At 46.3% G+C, this 19,963-nt stretch overlaps 1 protein-coding gene across 1 annotated transcript; it reads left to right on the top strand.

Moving 5' to 3' along the window:
• Nucleotides 1-409: 409 nt before the first annotated feature.
• On the top strand, nucleotides 410-17,464 carry LOC113566438. Its single transcript, XM_026991936.1, has 2 exons — nucleotides 410-414; nucleotides 16,544-17,464. Exon 2 carries the CDS (start codon nucleotides 16,617-16,619, stop codon nucleotides 17,205-17,207), a length of 591 nt encoding a protein of 196 aa, XP_026847737.1. The 5' UTR covers nucleotides 410-414; nucleotides 16,544-16,616; the 3' UTR covers nucleotides 17,208-17,464.
• The last annotated feature ends 2,499 nt before the right edge of the window (nucleotides 17,465-19,963 follow it).

Genomic DNA, 19,963 nt, shown 5'->3' on the forward strand with positions numbered 1-19,963 from the left:
TAGTTTGTGACCCCGCAGTACCCCAGTAGTTCCCAGGGTCCCGAAGGCGCTGTCCGGCGATTGCCTAAGCCCTCTCGGCGATGCCTGCCCTGTATGAAAAGACTTTCGCAGTAATGTTTAGCCTGATAGTGTCCCGTGAGTGCTATCCGGCGATTGCCTAGGTACTCTCGGCGATATTCTCGTTCTCTTTCGTAGTGATCAGACGTGTTTTTGTTTTGCGCTCCGCATTTTTCCTTTTGTTTCGAATAAACAGCCGGAGTTTTCCTAATTAAATTCTAAATATACTTTCTAACCAGACAACAATCTGGAAACCTATTCATTTACGCGAGTGCATGCCTTTTGATTTGTGTTAAAATATTATTTAACTCTTTATTTTTCGGCGTCGGCTTGTGTTGTGTTGTGTTGTTGCAGTGAGTGAGTATTGCATTGCAGTCCGCTCTCGTCTGGTAGCTTTTGTTGTCTTATCACTCTCTCGCTATCACCTCAACCTCAATAACTGTTCTTTCTCTCTCGCTCTTTCAACTTTCTGAGCAATAGCGCTCTTTGTCTAGTAGCTCTCGCTATAACCGCTCTCCACTCTGCTCTCTTTTTTTTTTTTTTTCTTAGCAATTCCGCTTTGAGCGTTGTCTGGCACATTGGTGTGATACCAATTTGTTTTGGAAATTTTTAATTTTTTTGATTTTATAAAATATTTGAATAATAAAAATAAAATGGAATTCGCTGTGGTCTGCGCCAAAAAAACCTGCAAGAAGCAGATCACTCACGATCAGCCAAATGTCCCCTGCTGGCTCTGCGACAGCGTAGTCCACGCAAAATGCGCGGGATTTTCTGGCCTCGTGAGCGATGCCATAGCCAAACGTAATGGCTTGCATTACAGTTGCGAGGCATGCCGTGCGGTGGAGAAAGACATGGTGGCTTTCATGAGGCAGACGCGGAGTGGCTTTAAGGAGCTGACCGTTGGTTTTAAAAACCAATACGATCGGCTCCTAGCCATGGAGGCTCAGTTTAGCGGTTTAAAACTGCTGAATGAGTCTCCGAGGCGCAAAAAGGTCACTCCGCGGGACCTGCAAGTGCCAACCGTCACTCAGCCGTGCGCCGCCGAAAAATTGACTCCGACCACTCCAAGTGTACAGCAGTTGATCTCGTTTGCCACTCCAAAGGCAACGAAAGCTGCTGGCGATGCAGATTCGGTAGCCGAATTCATCGCCTCGGAGAATGTGCAGCCAAGTACGTCTGCTGCGTCCGTGTCCGTGGTGTCCGCAAGTTCACTAGTTGTCCCGTCTATCCAGATCCCACCAGTAAATAGACGTTCCGGACCTCCGGATATTGCCACCACAGGTACTAGACCTGCGGTGACTAAACCACTGGTGGGAGTCCCACCAAAACGACAAGTTTTTGTTTCACGGCTGGCCCCTGACCTCACATCTAATGATGTAACTGCTTTCATTCAAAGCAAAATAAAAGCCGTGGGTTTAAAGGTGGAGAAATTTAACTTCTCTTATGCCAGGGAGATAGCGTCGTTTAAAATAAGCATCTCCCCAACTCAATTTGACACCATTTGCTCCACCAAATTTTGGCCGGAGCATTTGGTGGTGAAGGAGTTTAAGGCTATGAAGAAGAATAGGCCCCCCATATCGCTTCCAAATCTTTCCAGCGTGCCACCCTCAACCTCAACTTCCTCTTCCTCAACTTCCCGTCTTGCTCCAACCTTTCCAAAAAACTAACTTCTCTTTTAGTAACCTATCAGAATGTAAGAGGCTTGCGTAGTAAGCTCAGCATTCTTTTCCGGGATAGTGTTGCATTTGCTTCCCACGTTATTGTGTTTACTGAAACCTGGTTAAAGCCGGACATTCTTAGTTCCGAGGTTTTGGCAGGTCGGTACACAACTTTTAGAAAGGACCGTTCGTCTCGACGTGCAGGAGGGGTTCTAATTGCAGTGGACTCTTACTTCACGTCAGAACACTTCACAGTCCAAGTTCAACAGGAACTGGAATTCCTGTGTGTAAAACTGATTCTTCCCGCTTTCGCTATATTCATTACTTGCTCGTATATCCCACCTTCTTCGGATATTTCAATTTATGAGCAGCACTTGTCCGCTTCATGTCCTCGTCCTCGCTATCTGATAAAGATCGTATGATAGTTCTTGGTGACTTCAACTTGCCAGGAACTGTTTGGTCTTCGGTAAACGAGTCTAGTATCCTAGTGCCCATGTCACGACATGACTTTGTTGACGGCTTGCTTGACCTGTCCCTGTCTCAAGTCAATCATGTGAAAAATTCCTTGGGTCGATTGCTTGATCTATGCTTTGTATCGGATCAGACCATAGTGTTGTTAACCCGAGCCCTTCCGCTCACTATACCTGAAGACGCCTACCACCCTACTTTCGAGGTGTCGCTAGACATAGGACCAACTGTATTGGATCGGTCGAGTAGACTACCTGAACGTGTCCGTTGCTTTCGTAAAGCCGAGTTTGCGAAGCTTAATAACCTAATTAGGTATTTTGATTGGTCCGCTTTGTACTTGTGCACTGATGTCACAAAAGGCACAAACATTTTTTACAATGCTCTTGGCACATTTTTTGATTCTTGTGTCCCGCTTTCTTGTCCGATTAGATCTGGAAAACCCCCTTGGTTTACCAAAGAGTTATCCAGTCTAAAAAACTTAAAATCAAGACTTTATAAAAAATTTCAAGAAGTGGGTTCTCCTACTTCTCACTCTCGTTATGTAATAGCTCGGTCAAACTTTTCAGTTCTTAATGCTCAATGCTATAAGAACTACCTATCTCGTTGCAGGATACGTTTTTCTCAGGACCCTAAACAGCTTTACTGCTTCGTAAACAGTAAGCGTAGAACGTCCGCACACCCATCCTCGCTATCATTTTGTAATACGTCGGCAAATAATGATCAGGCAATTGCCGATCTTTTTGCCCAGTTTTTCCAAACCACCTATTCTGAGGAACGCTACTCTGGTCAACCGTACCCATACGGATTACCGAGGTCGAACGGCATTTTCAGTCCCTTGTTAAATGAATATTCCCTACTTCAAGATCTTCGACTAGTTAAGCCGGTGTTTTCACCGGGTCCAGACGGGGTTCCAGGTTGTGTACTCAGGTACTGCGCCGAGGCTCTGTGTGGACCATTGCTTAAATTATTCACCCTGTCCATTGATTCCTCTTGCTTCCCCCCAATCTGGAAGGAATCGTTTATAATTCCTCTCCATAAAAAAGGTAGCAAGTCTGATGCAAAAAATTATAGAGGTATAGCAAAGTTATCCGCTATTCCCAAATTGTTTGAGAAGGTTTTAACTCCGCACTTGCAACATCTCTGCAAGTCACTTATATCTCCAACTCAGCATGGATTTATAAGGCGGCGATCAACCACCACGAACTTGTTAGAGTTTACCTCTTTCATTATTAAAGGCTTTCAAGGTAACTTACAGACGGATGTTATTTACACCGACTTTAGTAAAGCATTCGACTCTGTAAACCATTCCCTTTTAGCACATAAACTTGACCTTTTAGGGTTTCCGCCCAACCTCCTGAGATGGATTTCTAGCTATCTTTGTTCTAGGTCTCAAAGAGTCCTCTTCAAAAACTCCCTCTCTTTACCAGTAAAGGTTTCTTCGGGAGTACCACAGGGCAGCCATCTAGGCCCCTTACTCTTCACACTCTTTATTAATGACTTGCCTTCAGTAATAACATACTCTCGAGTACTTATGTATGCGGATGATGTTAAACTCTGTGTCCAGTACAAGGACATTTCATTTCATTCTCGCTTGCAATCCGATCTCAATAGCTTTCAGTCATGGTGTTGTGCAAACTTGTTACACCTTAATGCCTCCAAATGCAAAGTTATGACATTTCATCGTTCTAACCTTTTGTTGGCTCCCTACACCCTATTTGGGGGTTCTCTTGAGAGAATTACCCTGGTGGATGATCTGGGTGTTATGTTAGATCCCAAGTTAAAGTTTTCCGAACACATTTCTACCATGGTAAATAAGGCCATGGGCGTGCGTGGGTTTATAAAGAGGTGGTCAAAGGAATTTGACGACCCCTATATAACAAAGACTCTCTATACCTCGCTTGTTCGTCCGATCTTAGAATACGGCTCCTGTGTATGGTGCCCTCAGTACAAAGTACACCAGGACCGTATAGAATCAGTACAGAAAAACTTTTTACTCTTTGCTCTGCGGGGCCTTAACTGGGATGCGGGTGTAAGACTCCCATCTTACTCTAGTAGACTATTATTAGTAAGCCTCCCATCCTTAGTTAACCGTAGAAAAATGCTTGGTGTGATATTTATGCACAACTTGATCAGGGGTGACATAGACAGCCCTGATCTGTTGAGCCGCATAAACTTCACGATTCCTATTAGACTGACTAGAAACTTTATACCGTTGTTCCTTCCACTTTGTAGATCGAATTATTCCTTGCATGAACCGTTTAGGGTCTTATGCTCGGATTATAATTCCCTCTACCATATTATATCCTCCACTAATTCTCTTCCTCTTATTAAATTACTAATCCTTACACACCTTTCTAGTAATTAGTAATTGTAGTGGTATTTGTATTTTGTATTTTATTGCATGCTTAATTTCTTAATAAGTTTAGTGCTAATTTTCCTCGAAGGTTAGTCTAATATCTATCTTTCTTGCATGCTCGCGTTTGGTTCGGCTACGCACCGCGCGTCATGCGGCAGCGCCCCTCGGTCGGTTGGGCGGGAGGAGGGCTGCGTTTTGCCTGGGATCCGCGCGTAACAACCTTCTGCTGGTGTCACGCGGGCCACTTGACGGTGCAGTAATTGCATCGCCTCTTGTTAGATGCAGTCATTGCATGTCAACGTCCAATATAAATATGCGTCGGTATTCCCGTATTCGTAGTAATTCTTAGTTCGACAGCGTCCCGGAAGCGCTATCCGGCGATTGCCTAGGCACCCTCGGCGATGCTTGTCGATATCTCCGACCCCCGTAGCAATTCTTAGTTCGACAGTGTCCCGTGAGTACTATCCGGCGATTGCCTAGATGCCCTCGGCGACGCTTGTCGATACCTCCGGCCCCGTAATAGTTCTTAGTTCGACAGGATCCCGGAAGCGCTATCCGGCGATTGCCTAAGCCCTCCCGGCGATGCTTGCCGATATCTCCGACCCTCGTAGTAATTCTTAGTCCGACGGGGCCCCCGTGAGTGCTGTCCGGCGATAGCCTAGGTACTCGCGGTGGTATTTGTCGGTATCCCCGCATAGCAAAGGCCTTCGTAGTAATTTTTAGTCCGACAAGGTCCCGTGAGTGTTATCCGGCGATAGTCTAGACACTCTCGGTGATACTTGTTGGTTTCCCCGCATAGCACAGACATCCGTAGCAGTTCTTAGTTCGACGGGATCCCGAGAGCGCTATCCGGCGATTGCCTAAGCCCTCTCGGCGATGCCTGTCGATATCTCCGACCCTCGTAGTAATTCTTAGTCCGACAGGGCCACGTAAGTGCTGTCCGGCGATTGCCATTGCCACGCCCCGTACTGTTCCCTTTCATCTCGGTCGCTCCCGTCTGGGGATTGCCTCCCTGTCCCCATCGACGGCCCAGAACTCGGAGTCCCGGCAAATTATAAATATTGCTGTAATTTCGACCCTGGAGTAGACTGAGATATGTACCCCAGCCCAGGATCGCTTCCTTACATCACTTATAATTGAAAGTCGATTGAGTGCACAAGTTGATCTGTCGGTCTGTCTGATTCCAGTGTCTAATTAAACCTTCAGAAATCGTGCCTAACGGCAGGCTAATTTGCACAATCATTTTTGGCGCCCCCGGGTGGACACTGATTTTCTGGATTGGACAGAAGTTGGATTGGATTAATCTTGGCGCTTCGTTGGATATCCCCATTGGATATCATCCCTCGCTCGTTGCTGTTGCTGTTCCTGCAGTTGTCATTGGTGGCCCGCTGGACTTCAAACTTAGCTCCTCTTGAGAGCTGCTCGTGGGTATTCCTGGTTGGTATGAACTTGTGGGAGGGAATGCATCGGTGTTCAAACAACCCTCAACCAGTGCCACAGGTAAATCAAAGTGCCCAATTGTTTCATCAAAAAATATAAATAACTACGTATAAAAAAGGCCTGTGATTCGGCCAGGTATCTGTACGTACACACATTCAAAGTTATTTGATTATACAGTGAGTGATCACTGTACTTGTGGTCAACGACATTTCCAACGAGGGGGAACGTTGTGAGTTGCTGCGGACACCGCAACTCTACAGTTATACCCGATACTAAGTCAGTATGGCTCTCCTCCGGCTGATGGCGCTAATATTTAACGACACGACAAAGAGTGCGTGCGAGAGAGACAGAAAATCAGTCTGAGCGTGACGTCAGGCGCTGCGTAGCCACTGCAAATTGATTTGTTCCTTTTGGCTATAAAAATGATCTGATCTGATCCAGATTCAGCAATCTAATAGATATGGTCATTATCTATGATTCTGCGTTTTTAGTTTTCTCAAATCTGCAATATTGTGGATGCAACAGATTTTCGTCTTTTGTGGGGGCGGATGGAAGTGGGTCGAAATTCGGAGATATACGTTTTATAGTGACATCTTAAAGGAGTGTGTGTACCAAATTTGGTTACTCTAGCCTTAATAGTCTCTGAGATTTGTGGTTGCCTCAGATTTTCGTCCTTTGCGGGGGCGGAAGGGGGTGTGGCGAAATTTGGACAGGAAACGGTCAAGGTCCGATATCACAGGAGTGTGGATACCAAATTTGGTTGCTCTGGCTTTTATAGGTTCTGAGATCCTTGAACTCATATTTTGCAATTGGCAAAACCGACCATGAAACCTGTGTGTTAGAGTGAGACAGAGCGAGAAAGAGTGATATTGTTTTCGTGATTCTGGCTGTAATAATTATACGATCTGGTTTAGATTTTGCACTCTAAAAGATATAGTCATCTTCTACGATTCTGCGTTTTTAGTTTTCTCGTATCGTCGAAATTGTGGATGCCACAGATTTTCGCCCTTTGTGGGGGCGGAAGTGGGCGGGGCAAAGTTTTGAAATATTTTTGGAGCAGTGACATATCACAGAAGTCTGGATCCAAAACATCGTTGCTCTAGCTCTTATAGTCTTTGAGCATTAGGCGCTGAAGGGGACGGACAGACGGACAGACGGACGGACGGACAGACAGACAGGGCTCAATCGACTCGGCTATTGATGCTGATCAAGAATATATATACTTTATAGGGTCGGAAACGATTCCTTCTGGACGTTACACACATCCACTTTTACCACAAATCTAATATACCCCAATACTCATTTTGAGTATCGGGTATAAAAAGAGCCGACAAGCAAAGGAGAAACGGCAATAGTTTCGCGCGCAAGCTCTAACCGCTGCGCATCATTCCCCCCTCGCCCGTCTTCGTCATAAATTTTCGTTTCTGCTTTGCGCGAACGGTTCTTGCTGGACGCTCTTCGTTTTACAGCGCAGCTGCACTTTTGTTCCATCTCATTCAGCGCTCGCTTGCTCTTTATCGTTTCGTGTTCTCTCCTTGTCTCCATGTAGCACTCACATACATCACACATACCATTACTTGTGGTTTAGTCGGTCGGTCGCTAAAGCAGCATACGCATATACGCGCATTTAAGTTGCGTTTCGGTGAACTACAAGCTCGACTCGAAATCGAAAGCGTTGGCTTGTAGGCATTTTGGCGATCATCTCTCTCTCTCTCTCGTAGTCTCTTGCACGGTAACAGCATTGGGCTGTTAGCAGGCAGAAAAAATTTGTGAGTGTAATTGCTGAGTGTCCACTGTCACACTCAGCAATTACACTCACAAATTACCGTTACAAGTGCCATTTTTGAGAAACAAAAATTTTATAGAACTAAAATGCCTGGAAAACGGCGAGGAATGTCTAGACAATCGGCAGAGGTTGACGATGTGGAGTCGTTAGACACTCTTCGCAAGCTGAGTGCAGTTAAGAAAGATATCAATCGTACATGGAGCGTTCTTAAAGATAAACAGTCTTCCTTTTCAAAGGCACAATTGGAGTGCCGCATGGAAATATTAGAGTCATACATTGAACGGGCTTTCCAATTACAAGTAGAAATTGAGGATGTCAACCCAGATTTAGCTTCTCGAGCCGAGCTTGAGGATTTATGTATTGAGGCTAAATCCACGCTCAAGTCCATGTCTGCTAAATTTGAGCAACGGACAGCAAATGAGTCGGTATTAAATACGACAATTGCTACAAATAGACATTTGCCGCCAGTAAAATTGCCCAAATTCAGTGGCGATTATACCGAGTATACAAATTTTATCGGCCTATTTAGTAGCATAGTGGATAGCGATCCCACATTAAGCAATGTGGAGAAATTTAATCATTTATTGACTTGCTTAGAGAAAGAAGCGCTAGGAGTAGTACAGGCTTATCCAGTGACCGAACAAAACTATCCGAAGGCCCTTAGTGCCTTAATGAAGGTATACGATAATGATTGTTTAATATTCTTAAATAGTATAGCCCGTCTGTTCGAGTTGCAAAGCATGCAAGGTCCGTCTGCATCTGGGCTGAGATCCCTTCTTGACACAGCTTCCGCTATTTACGAGTCGCTATTGTCTGTAGGAGATTATAAACAAATTTCGGATGCTTTACTGATACACATTGTCATGTCCAAGGTAGATCAAAAAACCCGCTTTCGATGGGAAGAGAATCTGGATTATCAATCCATTCCATATTGGACAGACTGTGTATCTTCGCTTAACAAACGCTACCAACATTTATCTGCAGAAGAGACGAATTCAGGGCAATCTAGAGGAAAAAAGACAAGTCAGGATTCAGATTTATTGGACGTTGACATGCAATGACTGCATCTAACAAGAGGCGATGCAATTACTGCACCGTCAAGTGGCCCGTGTGACACCAGCAGAAGGCTGTTACGCGCGGATCCCAGGCAAAACGCAGCCCTCCTCCCGCCCAACCGACCGAGGGGCGCTGCCGCATGACGCGCGGTGCGTAGCCGAACCAAACGCGAGCATGCAAGAAAGATAGATATTAGACTAACCTTCGAGGAAAATTAGCACTAAACTTATTAAGAAATTAAGCATGCAAGAAAATACAAAATACAAATACCACTACAATTACTAATTACTAGAAAGGTGTGTAAGGATTAGTAATTTAATAAGAGGAAGAGAATTAGTGGAGGATATAATATGGTAGAGGGAATTATAGTCCGAGCATAAGACCCTAAACGGTTCATGCAAGGAATAATTCGATCTACAAAGTGGAAGGAACAACGGTATAAAGTTTCTAGTCAGTCTAATAGGAATCGTGAAGTTTATGCGGCTCAACAGATCAGGGCTGTCTATGTCACCCCTGATCAAGTTGTGCATAAATATCACACCAAGCATTTTTCTACGGTTAACTAAGGATGGGAGGTTTACTAATAATAGTCTACTAGAGTAAGATGGGAGTCTTACACCCGCATCCCAGTTAAGGCCCCGCAGAGCAAAGAGTAAAAAGTTTTTCTGTACTGATTCTATACGGTCCTGGTGTACTTTGTACTGAGGGCACCATACACAGGAGCCGTATTCTAAGATCGGACGAACAAGCGAGGTATAGAGAGTCTTTGTTATATAGGGGTCGTCAAATTCCTTTGACCACCTCTTTATAAACCCAAGCACGCCCATGGCCTTATTTACCATGGTAGAAATGTGTTCGGAAAACTTTAACTTGGGATCTAACATAACACCCAGATCATCCACCAGGGTAATTCTCTCAAGAGAACCCCCAAATAGGGTGTAGGGAGCCAACAAAGGGTTAGAACGATGAAATGTCATAACTTTGCATTTCGAGGCATTAAGGTGTAACAAGTTTGCACAACACCATGACTGAAAGCTATTGAGATCGGATTGCAAGCGAGAATGAAATGAAATGTCCTTGTACTGGACACAGAGTTTAACATCATCCGCATACATAAGTACTCGAGAGTATGTTATTACTGAAGGCAAGTCATTAATAAAGAGTGTGAAGAGTAAGGGGCCTAGATGGCTGCCCTGTGGTACTCCCGAAGAAACCTTTACTGGTAAAGAGAGGGAGTTTTTGAAGAGGACTCTTTGAGACCTAGAACAAAGATAGCTAGAAATCCATCTCAGGAGGTTGGGCGGAAACCCTAAAAGGTCAAGTTTATGTGCTAAAAGGGAATGGTTTACAGAGTCGAATGCTTTACTAAAGTCGGTGTAAATAACATCCGTCTGTAAGTTACCTTGAAAGCCTTTAATAATGAAAGAGGTAAACTCTAACAAGTTCGTGGTGGTTGATCGCCGCCTTATAAATCCATGCTGAGTTGGAGATATAAGTGACTTGCAGAGATGTTGCAAGTGCGGAGTTAAAACCTTCTCAAACAATTTGGGAATAGCGGATAACTTTGCTATACCTCTATAATTTTTTACATCAGACTTACTACCTTTTTTATGGAGAGGAATTATAAACGATTCCTTCCAGATTGGGGGGAAGCAAGATGAATCAATGGACATGGTGAATAGTTTAAGCAATGGTCCACACAGAGCCTCGGCGCAGTACCTGAGTACACAACCTGGAACCCCGTCTGGACCCGGTGAAAACACCGGCTTAACTAGTCGAAGATCTTGAAGTAGGGAATACTCATTTAACAAGGGACTGAAAATGCCGTTCGACCTCGGTAATCCGTATGGGTACGGTTGACCAGAGTAGCGTTCCTCAGAATAGGTAGTTTGGAAAAACTGGGCAAAAAGATCGGCAATTGCCTGATCATTATTTGCCGACGTATTACAAAATGATAGCGAGGATGGGTGTGCGGACGTTCTACGCTTACTGTTTACGAAGCAGTAAAACTGTTTAGGGTCCTGAGAAAAACGTATCCTGCAACGAGATAGGTAGTTCTTATAGCATTGAGCATTAAGAACTGAAAAGTTTGACCGAGCTATTACATAACGAGAGTGAGAAGTAGGAGAACCCACTTCTTGAAATTTTTTATAAAGTCTTGATTTTAAGTTTTTTAGACTGGATAACTCTTTGGTAAACCAAGGGGGTTTTCCAGATCTAATCGGACAAGAAAGCGGGACACAAGAATCAAAAAATGTGCCAAGAGCATTGTAAAAAATGTTTGTGGCTTTTGTGACATCAGTGCACAAGTACAAAGCGGACCAATCAAAATCCCTAATTAGGTTATTAAGCTTCGCAAACTCGGCTTTACGAAAGCAGCGGACACGTTCAGGTAGTCTACTCGACCGATCCAATACAGTTGGTCCTATGTCTAGCGACACCTCGAAAGTAGGGTGGTAGGCGTCTTCAGGTATAGTGAGCGGAAGGGCTCGGGTTAACAACACTATGGTCGGATCCGATACAAAGCATAGATCAAGCAATCGACCCAAGGAATTTTTCACATGATTGACTTGAGACAAGGACAGGTCAAGCAAGCCGTCAACAAAGTCATGTCGTGACATGGGCACTAGGATACTAGACTCGTTTACCGAAGACCAAACAGTTCCTGGCAAGTTGAAGTCACCAAGAACTATCATACGATCTTTATCAGATAGCGAGGAAGCAACAGCGGTTAAAGCGGACAAGTGCTGCTCATAAATTGAAATATCCGAAGAAGGTGGGATATACGAGCAAGTAATGAATATAGCGAAAGCGGGAAGAATCAGTTTTACACACAGGAATTCCAGTTCCTGTTGAACTTGGACTGTGAAGTGTTCTGACGTGAAGTAAGAGTCCACTGCAATTAGAACCCCTCCTGCACGTCGAGACGAACGGTCCTTTCTAAAAGTTGTGTACCGACCTGCCAAAACCTCGGAACTAAGAATGTCCGGCTTTAACCAGGTTTCAGTAAACACAATAACGTGGGAAGCAAATGCAACACTATCCCGGAAAAGAATGCTGAGCTTACTACGCAAGCCTCTTACATTCTGATAGGTTACTAAAAGAGAAGTTAGTTTTTTGCAAAGGTTGGAGCAAGACGGGAAGTTGAGGAAGAGGAAGTTGAGGTTGAGGGTGGCACGCTGGAAAGATTTGGAAGCGATATGGGGGGCCTATTCTTCTTCTTAGCCTTAAACTCCTTCACCACCAAATGCTCCGGCCAAAATTTGGTGGAGCAAATGGTGTCAAAATGAGTTGGGGAGATGCTTATCTTAAACGACGCTATCTCCCTGGCATAAGAGAAGTTAAATTTCTCCACCTTTAAACCCACGGCTTTTATTTTGCTTTGAATGAAAGCAGTTACATCATTAGATGTGAGGTCAGGGGCCAGCCGTGAAACAAAAACTTGTCGTTTTGGTGGGACTCCCACCAGTGGTTTAGTCACCGCAGGTCTAGTACCTGTGGTGGCAATATCCGGAGGTCCGGAACGTCTATTTACTGGTGGGATCGGGATAGACGGGACAGCTAGTGAACTTGCGGACACCACGGACACGGACGCAGCAGACGTACTTGGCTGCACATTCTCCGAGGCGATGAATTCGGCTACCGAATCTGCATCGCCAGCAGCTTTCGTTGCCTTTGGAGTGGCAAACGAGATCAACTGCTGTACACTTGGAGTGGTCGGAGTCAATTTTTCGGCGGCGGACGGCTGAGTGACGGTTGGCACTTGCAGGTCCCGCGGAGTGACCTTTTTGCGCCTCGGAGACTCATTCAGCAGCTTTAAACCGCTAAACTGAGCCTCCATGGCTAGGAGCCGATCGTACTGGTTTTTAAAACCAACGGTCAGCTCCTTAAAGCCACTCCGCGTCTGCCTCATGAAAGCCACCATGTCTTTCTCCACCGCACGGCATGCCTCGCAACTGTAATGCAAGCCATTACGTTTGGCTATGGCATCGCTCACGAGGCCAGAAAATCCCGCGCATTTTGCGTGGACTACGCTGTCGCAGAGCCAGCAGGGGACATTTGGCTGATCGTGAGTGATCTGCTTCTTGCAGGTTTTTTTAGCGCAGACCACAGCGAATTCCATTTTTTTTTATTATTCAAATATTTTATTAAAATCAAAAAAATTAAAAATTTCCAAAACAAATTGGTATCAGACCAATGTGCCAGACAACGCTCAAAGAGCAAGCAATCTGGAAAGACTTCGTTGACTGTGGCTCAGGCCAAACCTTCTCAAGATCAGAAATGTTCATTTTGCAAGGCAACTGATCATTTCATCACTTCTTGCTCGGATTTCGCTGCAGCTTCAGTCGCAACCCGCTTCCAATTTGCAAAGGGAGTTCCGCTATGCATTAATTGCCTACGCAAAGGACACATTGTGTCAAAGTGCAAATCGTCACATTGCAGAGTCTGTGCCAAACCGCATCATACTTTGTTACATCGTTACACAACTGACTCATCCACAAGTCAAGCTGCGTTGGACAATCCGCCTGCAATTTTAAACGCACGTCCACTAGTTTCGAATCATGCAATGGCACGCGACAATGACCAAGTACTTTTAGCCACAGCAGTTGTTGACATTAAAGGCAGCTCAAGCCAACATCAGCCAGCCAGAGTATTGTTGGACTCTGGTTCTCAAGTGAATTTTATAACCGATGAATTGGCAAAAAGTCTGCAGTTAAAGAGAACTAGAAAGCATATTAGTTTGTTAGGTATTGGAAAATCCAGCTTATCGGCACACCAAGTTGTGCAAACCACAATCTGCTCTCGCATACACCCATTCGAAATGGTGGCAGATTTCGTGATTTTAAAATCGATTTCCTCGTACCATCCAGAAAAGGCGGTTCCGCCTGATTCCTTAATGGATGCTACTGAGAGCTATCCACTGGTTGATCCAGGAGTTTACAAGCCACAAAAGGTTGATGTGCTATTAGGTGCAGACGCCTTTTTCGATATCTTAAGTAATGGTCAAGTATAACAGGGCAGAGAGGCACTAACCTTACAAAACACTGTTTTTGGGTGGGTGGTGTCTGGACGTTGCAAGTCCAAAGGCCCTCAAGCCACATTAACTTGCTCTATGGTGAGCACAGTTCAAGAAGCCTGCCCGCTCGACAGCTTGGTCAAACGTTTCTGGGAGTTGGAAAATGTTCCAAATGCATCCATAGAAAGACTGTATCGCCCCGAAGAAACTATGTGTGAAAAATCCTTTATCGACACTATCACACGTCTACCCTCCGGTCGATTGCAAGTTTCTTTGCCATTTAAGTCTAGCCCGACATCTCTCGGTTCGTCGTTTGAGACAGCCAGAAGACGATTTTTGTCTTTAGAAAGGCGATTATGCCAAAAACCTGCCATAAAATCGATGTTTATGGACTTTATGGAGGAATACTTGTCGTTAGGCCATATGACTGCAATGGAAAACTCAATCCCGGCAGAGCCGCATTGTTTCATCCCGTATCAATGCGTGGAACGACCACAAAGTACATCCACTAAGCTTAGAGTAGTGTTCGATGCGACGTGCAAAACAACGAGTCAAGTCTCGCTCAATGATTTACTCATGGTTGGAGCAACCATCCAGCCGTGCCTATACGCAACGTTGTTAAGATTTCGGTGTCGCAAATTCGCTCTTACAGCAGACATTACAAAAATGTACCGTCAAGTCGAACTTGATGAGGCGCATCGCAAATTCCAATTAATTATTTGGAGACGTGCAAGTTCGGATCCCTTGCAAGTGTTTCGTCTAAATACGGTAACTTATGGCACGGCCAGCGCACCATTTCTTGCTGTCAGGTGCTTGAAGTATCTAAGCGAAACTCATTTAAATTCGCATCCACTTGGCTCAAAGTCTCTTGCTTCCGATTTCTATGTTGACGATCTTCTTACAGGCGCAGACACGAAATCCGAACTACGGATATTGCGTCAACAGCTAGTTGAAATCCTAGAGGCATCCGGATTTGTGCTGACGAAGTGGACTGCTAATTGTCAACTAGGTGACAGTCAGAAAGAAAATCTGGTTATTTCGAGTGGAGATCAGCAAGATTGCAAAACTCTTGGACTGATGTGGAACCCACAGGCAGACATTTTCAAGTACTGTCTGAAACCAATAGTCTCGTCCGAAACCACAACCAAGAGAGTAATGTTATCCGTCATAGCCAGTCTTTTCGATCCCTTGGGTCTGCTATGTCCGGTGATTACTAATGCAAAAATCTTCTTGCAGGAAATTTGGCTTTTGAGCCTTGGTTGGGACGATCCCATTCCCTTAAAGTTGCAACAAAGATGGGAGTCGATGGTTTCGGACATGCAAAGGTTGCATGAAGTCACCATTCCACGTTTTGTAGGAGCTAGCACAAGCACTCGATGTCAAATACATGGGTTTGCAGATGCGTCCACGCGAGCATACGGCTGCTGCATCTACGTTCGTGTGTCCCATTCAAATGGAGTGTCCGTTAACTTATTAACGGCAAAGTCAAGGGTGGCACCCTTAAAGACAAAAATAATCCCAAGATTGGAGCTATGTGCCGCTCATCTGTTGGCAAAATTGTGGGAGGAAGTTCGATCTATTATTGATTGCCCCGTAGAGAAGGTTATATTGTGGTCAGATTCGGAAGTGGTTCTACATTGGCTGCAAACTCATCCCTCCCAGTTAACAACATTTGTTTCAAATCGAGTTGCAGAGATACAGGAAATCACTTCGACTGCCTCATGGAGACATGTACCCACCAAAGAAAATCCTGCAGATCCAGTATCTCGGGGATCATCAGTAGCAGACTTAGATTCACTATTTTGGTTTAACGGCCCGTCATTCCTGCAACAAAATGCCATGGATTGGCCTCAAAATCGTCATTTACGTTTGACAGAAGCGGACGCGTCATTAGAGAAGAAGAAGGTAGCCACTTCGCTTGTCGCGGCCGATGGCGAACACAATCCCATCCTCACCCTAATAGAAAACTCATCATCATATATGAAAGTGGTAGGCACAATTGCATATATCCGCCGGTTCATAAACAAAAGGATAGGAGTAATTTGGAGTAGTACTTGTCCGTCATCAGAAGAGCTCGGCGCAGCGTTTCTAGCAGCAGTTGAAGCTGTTCAAAGAGACGCATTCTCGCAGGAGATTGACAAAATAAAAAAGTCATCAAAGTTGCAGGCATCACTTCAAAAACTAACTCCCTTCATTTCGGAAGATCAAGTGGGCTCATGCTCGTTTTCGTTGGTTCGAGTAGGTGGTCGCCTATTAAACGCTCCTCTAGCCCATAACGCAAAATTTCCACTGTTAATGCCAAAAAATTGTAGACTTGTTACCCTCTATCTTAGCTATTTGCATCCAGCCAATTGTCACGCTGGACCCCGTGCACTAGTGGGATTCCTAAGACAGTCCATGTGGCTGATAAATGCACGAAGAGAGTGCAGTGCCATTGTCCGGAAATGCGTACACTGTTTCCACTACAAGCCGAAGCTGCTCTCACAAATCATGGGAAATCTTCCCGCTGATCGATTGCGTGGGAATCGACCCTTCGAGATTAGCGGAGTTGATTTGTTTGGACCGGTTCGTGTATCGCTTGGGATTCGTGGCAAGCAGCCTCTTAAGATGTACATAGCAGTGTTTGTCTGCTTTGCATCTAAGGCCGTACACCTAGATATTGTAAAAGACTTGACCTCTAATACATTTATTTTGTGCTTATCCAGGTTTGTTGGACGTCGTGGGCCTCTTGTCAAACTCTATTGCGACAACGCCACGAATTTTGTTGGTGCAGCTCGCATGCTCAAGGAGCGCATGGATGCATTCAATGCCAAGGACGGAGACCTCAAGGCGTATGCTGCGGCTCACAGTTTTTCGGTGGAATTCATTCCCCCGCGAGCCCCGCACATTGGAGGCCTGTGGGAGTCGGCGGTGAAGTCCGCCAAGAATCTGCTGCTCAGGGCTATGGGCAGCGCAGTGCTCAAGGAGGACGAGCTGCATACGGTTCTCGTGGACGTCGAGGCCGTGCTCAATTCCAGACCACTGGTGGTCGACAGCGGCAGCCCCAACGAAGGGGAGGTGGTGACTCCAGCGCATCTACTAGTCGGCAGAACCCGAATCAGAGCTGCCCAGACCAGACAGCAGCCTCTCATATCTGCAACGATGGCAGCTCGTGTCTGCCATCAAGCAAAGATTTTTGAGAGATTGGTCCAGAGACTATCTTCTCAGCCTTCAACAGCGAGGGAAGTGGTCCGAGGAGGTCGCCAACTTGGAGCCAGGCAGAGTGGTGGCAATTCACGAGGACAACGTGCCCCCTCAAATGTGGCTCACCGGAATAGTGGAGGAGGCAATCCCAGGAGCGGACGGGAAGGTTCGCGTGGCCGTGATTAGGACGAAGGCCGGGGTCTACAAGCGATCGATCCATCGTTTGGCGCCTATTCCATTGGATTGAAGCCTATAGGCTGTCAACGCGGCCGATGTTAAGGCAAATCAGTTGCCTGCATATATATATATAGCTATAATTATACCTAAGAGACATGTATGAAATCACGCTCTTAAATTGTAATGTCATGCGCTCTTATACCATGTTGCGAACGGAGCCTATGCAAGCAGCAGCCGCTCATGAAGAGGGCGCCGCTTTAGAATAAACTCACTTATAATTGAAAGTCGATTGAGTGCACAAGTTGATCTGTCGGTCTGTCTGATTCCAGTGTCTAATTAAACCTTCAGAAATCGTGCCTAACGGCAGGCTAATTTGCACAATCAGTCTGGTATTTGCGTGGTATTTTTTGTGTTACCACATGTCAGGGGAAATATGGGAATGGCAGATAGGTGGGGACGAAAAGGACGGAAAAGGGTAATAAAACTAATCAGAAACTACGAAAAATATACAATTATCTACAGAAAAACTACATTAATTTACAAAAACTTATTCCTAATATCACAGGTAAGTAACTAAAACTATGGACAAACTATCTACGGACATGCAAAAACTACAGAAACAACAGGATTGACATCTACAACAAATACATTGATGCAGACAAGGTAAAATAAACGATAATTGACATACATTTACACACATATAAACATATTAATTACAATTTATTTTATTTCTAACAGGAGGACAAACAACAACGGAGCACCGGCGGGCATATCAAACGCAATGCGAACATTACGCTGTATACCGGCCGGCTCTGTTGTCCCCCTGTGTGTTGTTTATTGGTTGGGTGTAAGTATTGGCGTGCATCGTGGGCAATGATGGTGTTGTTGATGGCAAGCGGCTCTGGTCCGGCCGCCCACGTTGCATCTGCCAGGTGGAGATGGCGCATCCAATCGAGTGGCACTGGTCCGGCCACCCGAGATGCATTGTCCAGTGTGTTGGCGTTGGCATCGAAATGTGATGCCAACGAATCGTGTTATTGGCCGCATCCAAGTGGCGAACTGTTCCGGCCACCAGGATGCGTTGTCGATTTTTGTTGATTGGCCGCATCCAAGTGGCTCTGGTCCGGCCACCCAGGATGGCCTGGTGGCCAAGGATGGCCTGGCCTCCTCGGCCACGTTCGTCGTCAATTCGTAGTTGCGTTTTGAATGGCTGCTTGTCCGGCCACCCAGATGAGGAGGTGTTCGTTTTGGCATGTGATTTACATTTGTGTTTATTTGCAGGTACTTTCGGCGTTTGGATGTTGTTGCTGGCGACCCTTGTCTGATTTGTGATGGCGTGAAGACGTTTGCAGGTGAGTGTTTGTGAGTTTATTAACAGCCTCCTTCATGACTCTCCTTCTTTTGCAGGAATTGCCGGCGTCCAGCGGCTCAACACCAGGCCATCCCGCCCTCACATAATTCGCATGAGAGACGGGTGCGACCCACTGGAGCGGCAACAGGCGCCAGCATCTGCATCGTCGTTGGAATGGCAGCTGTATGTTTGGAGTGGCGTGACGTCACGGCCATGGTGTGGTGGCAGCGGCATCAAAAAGGGCCTTATATTCCGCCCATTTGGCAGGAATTTGTCAGTGTTGATGGCGAGGCAGCTTCTTGTTGGTCAGCTCTGTCTGGTGATTGGCAGGTACGTGTGATTTCGTGTGTTTTGGCAGTCTTTCTTTGTTGTCCGTATTGACGTCTTTTCCTTTGTTGCAGTGGCTGCCTCTGGGTCGGCGATTTGGCACATCAATAGGCACCGCCCGATCGCATGCTTTCGCGTGCGCTGGCGATTTGTGCCCTCCATATTTCGCCCAGGCCATCCAGCGCCTCGAATGGATCGTGGTCGGTCCATTCGTCGTCATCATCGTCGTTAATTGCTTCGCACTCCATATAGGATTCGGAGTCCGATATGGCTGCGGCGCCATGGTGCGTATTTGCAGTTGGTCGTGGTGATGGCTGTGTGGATGCTGCTGCTGCTGTTGTTGTCCGTTGTGGCGGCACTCCTCCCGTGCTCTCGTCCCTTGCCTGCAGCAGGTTTGTCAGTTTCGTTGTAATTGCTGCCAGCTTTTCTTCCAGCTCTCTAATTTTTCCGGCATATCTTTTCAGATTATGGGCACAGCTCCCATCGCACTGGGCGCCTGGCTGCTGCTGTAGCTGGGGTTGGCGTGGCGTCGGAGCACGATTTGGGATCGGCTGAATCGGCTGGACCCTCTGGTATTGGCGCCCCTCGGCCAGTGGCTGGGGATGTTGGTCGCGATGCTGTAGCTATTGCCGATGCTGCCGACCCGGACCGCGCTGGCGCTGGCGTTGCTGCTGCGGCTGTGTGTGGAGTGGCTGTGTGGGTGGCTGCTGCTGCTGCAACTGTCGCTGTAGTGGCTGCTGGTGTCGTTGTGGTGGCTGCTGCAGACGATGTGCTGGCTGTTGCTGCTGTATTGGCTGCTGCATTGGCTGTGGCTGTTGCCGTAGTGGCTGAGGCTGCTGCTGCTGCCGTCGATGCTCCTCCTCCCTGGCGACCCTGTGGGCCAGGAGCCGCTGCCTGGCTGCCTTGTAGGCGCTGAGGTGCTGGCCCTGGCAGTTGGCGCATTTGGGATTGACGGCCCTTGGCTTGCTGCACTCCGTCGTCAGGTGCCCGCCCGCGCATTTCATGCAGACAGCAGCTCGTCTACAGTATGCGCGGGTGTGGCCAAACACCTGGCAATGATGGCACTGGGCAGGGTCACGGGAGACTC

This window comes from Drosophila persimilis, unplaced genomic scaffold (genome assembly GCF_003286085.1).
Source record: "Drosophila persimilis strain 14011-0111.01,24,50 unplaced genomic scaffold, DperRS2 tig00000697-arrow-arrow-pilon, whole genome shotgun sequence".
Taxonomy (NCBI): Eukaryota; Metazoa; Arthropoda; class Insecta; order Diptera; family Drosophilidae; genus Drosophila; species Drosophila persimilis.

What these genes read in the sequence shown, in the direction of transcription:
- LOC113566438 (XM_026991936.1), top strand. Translation starts at nt 16,617, where the DNA reads ATGCTCAAGGAGCGCATGGATGCATTCAATGCCAAGGACGGAGACCTC.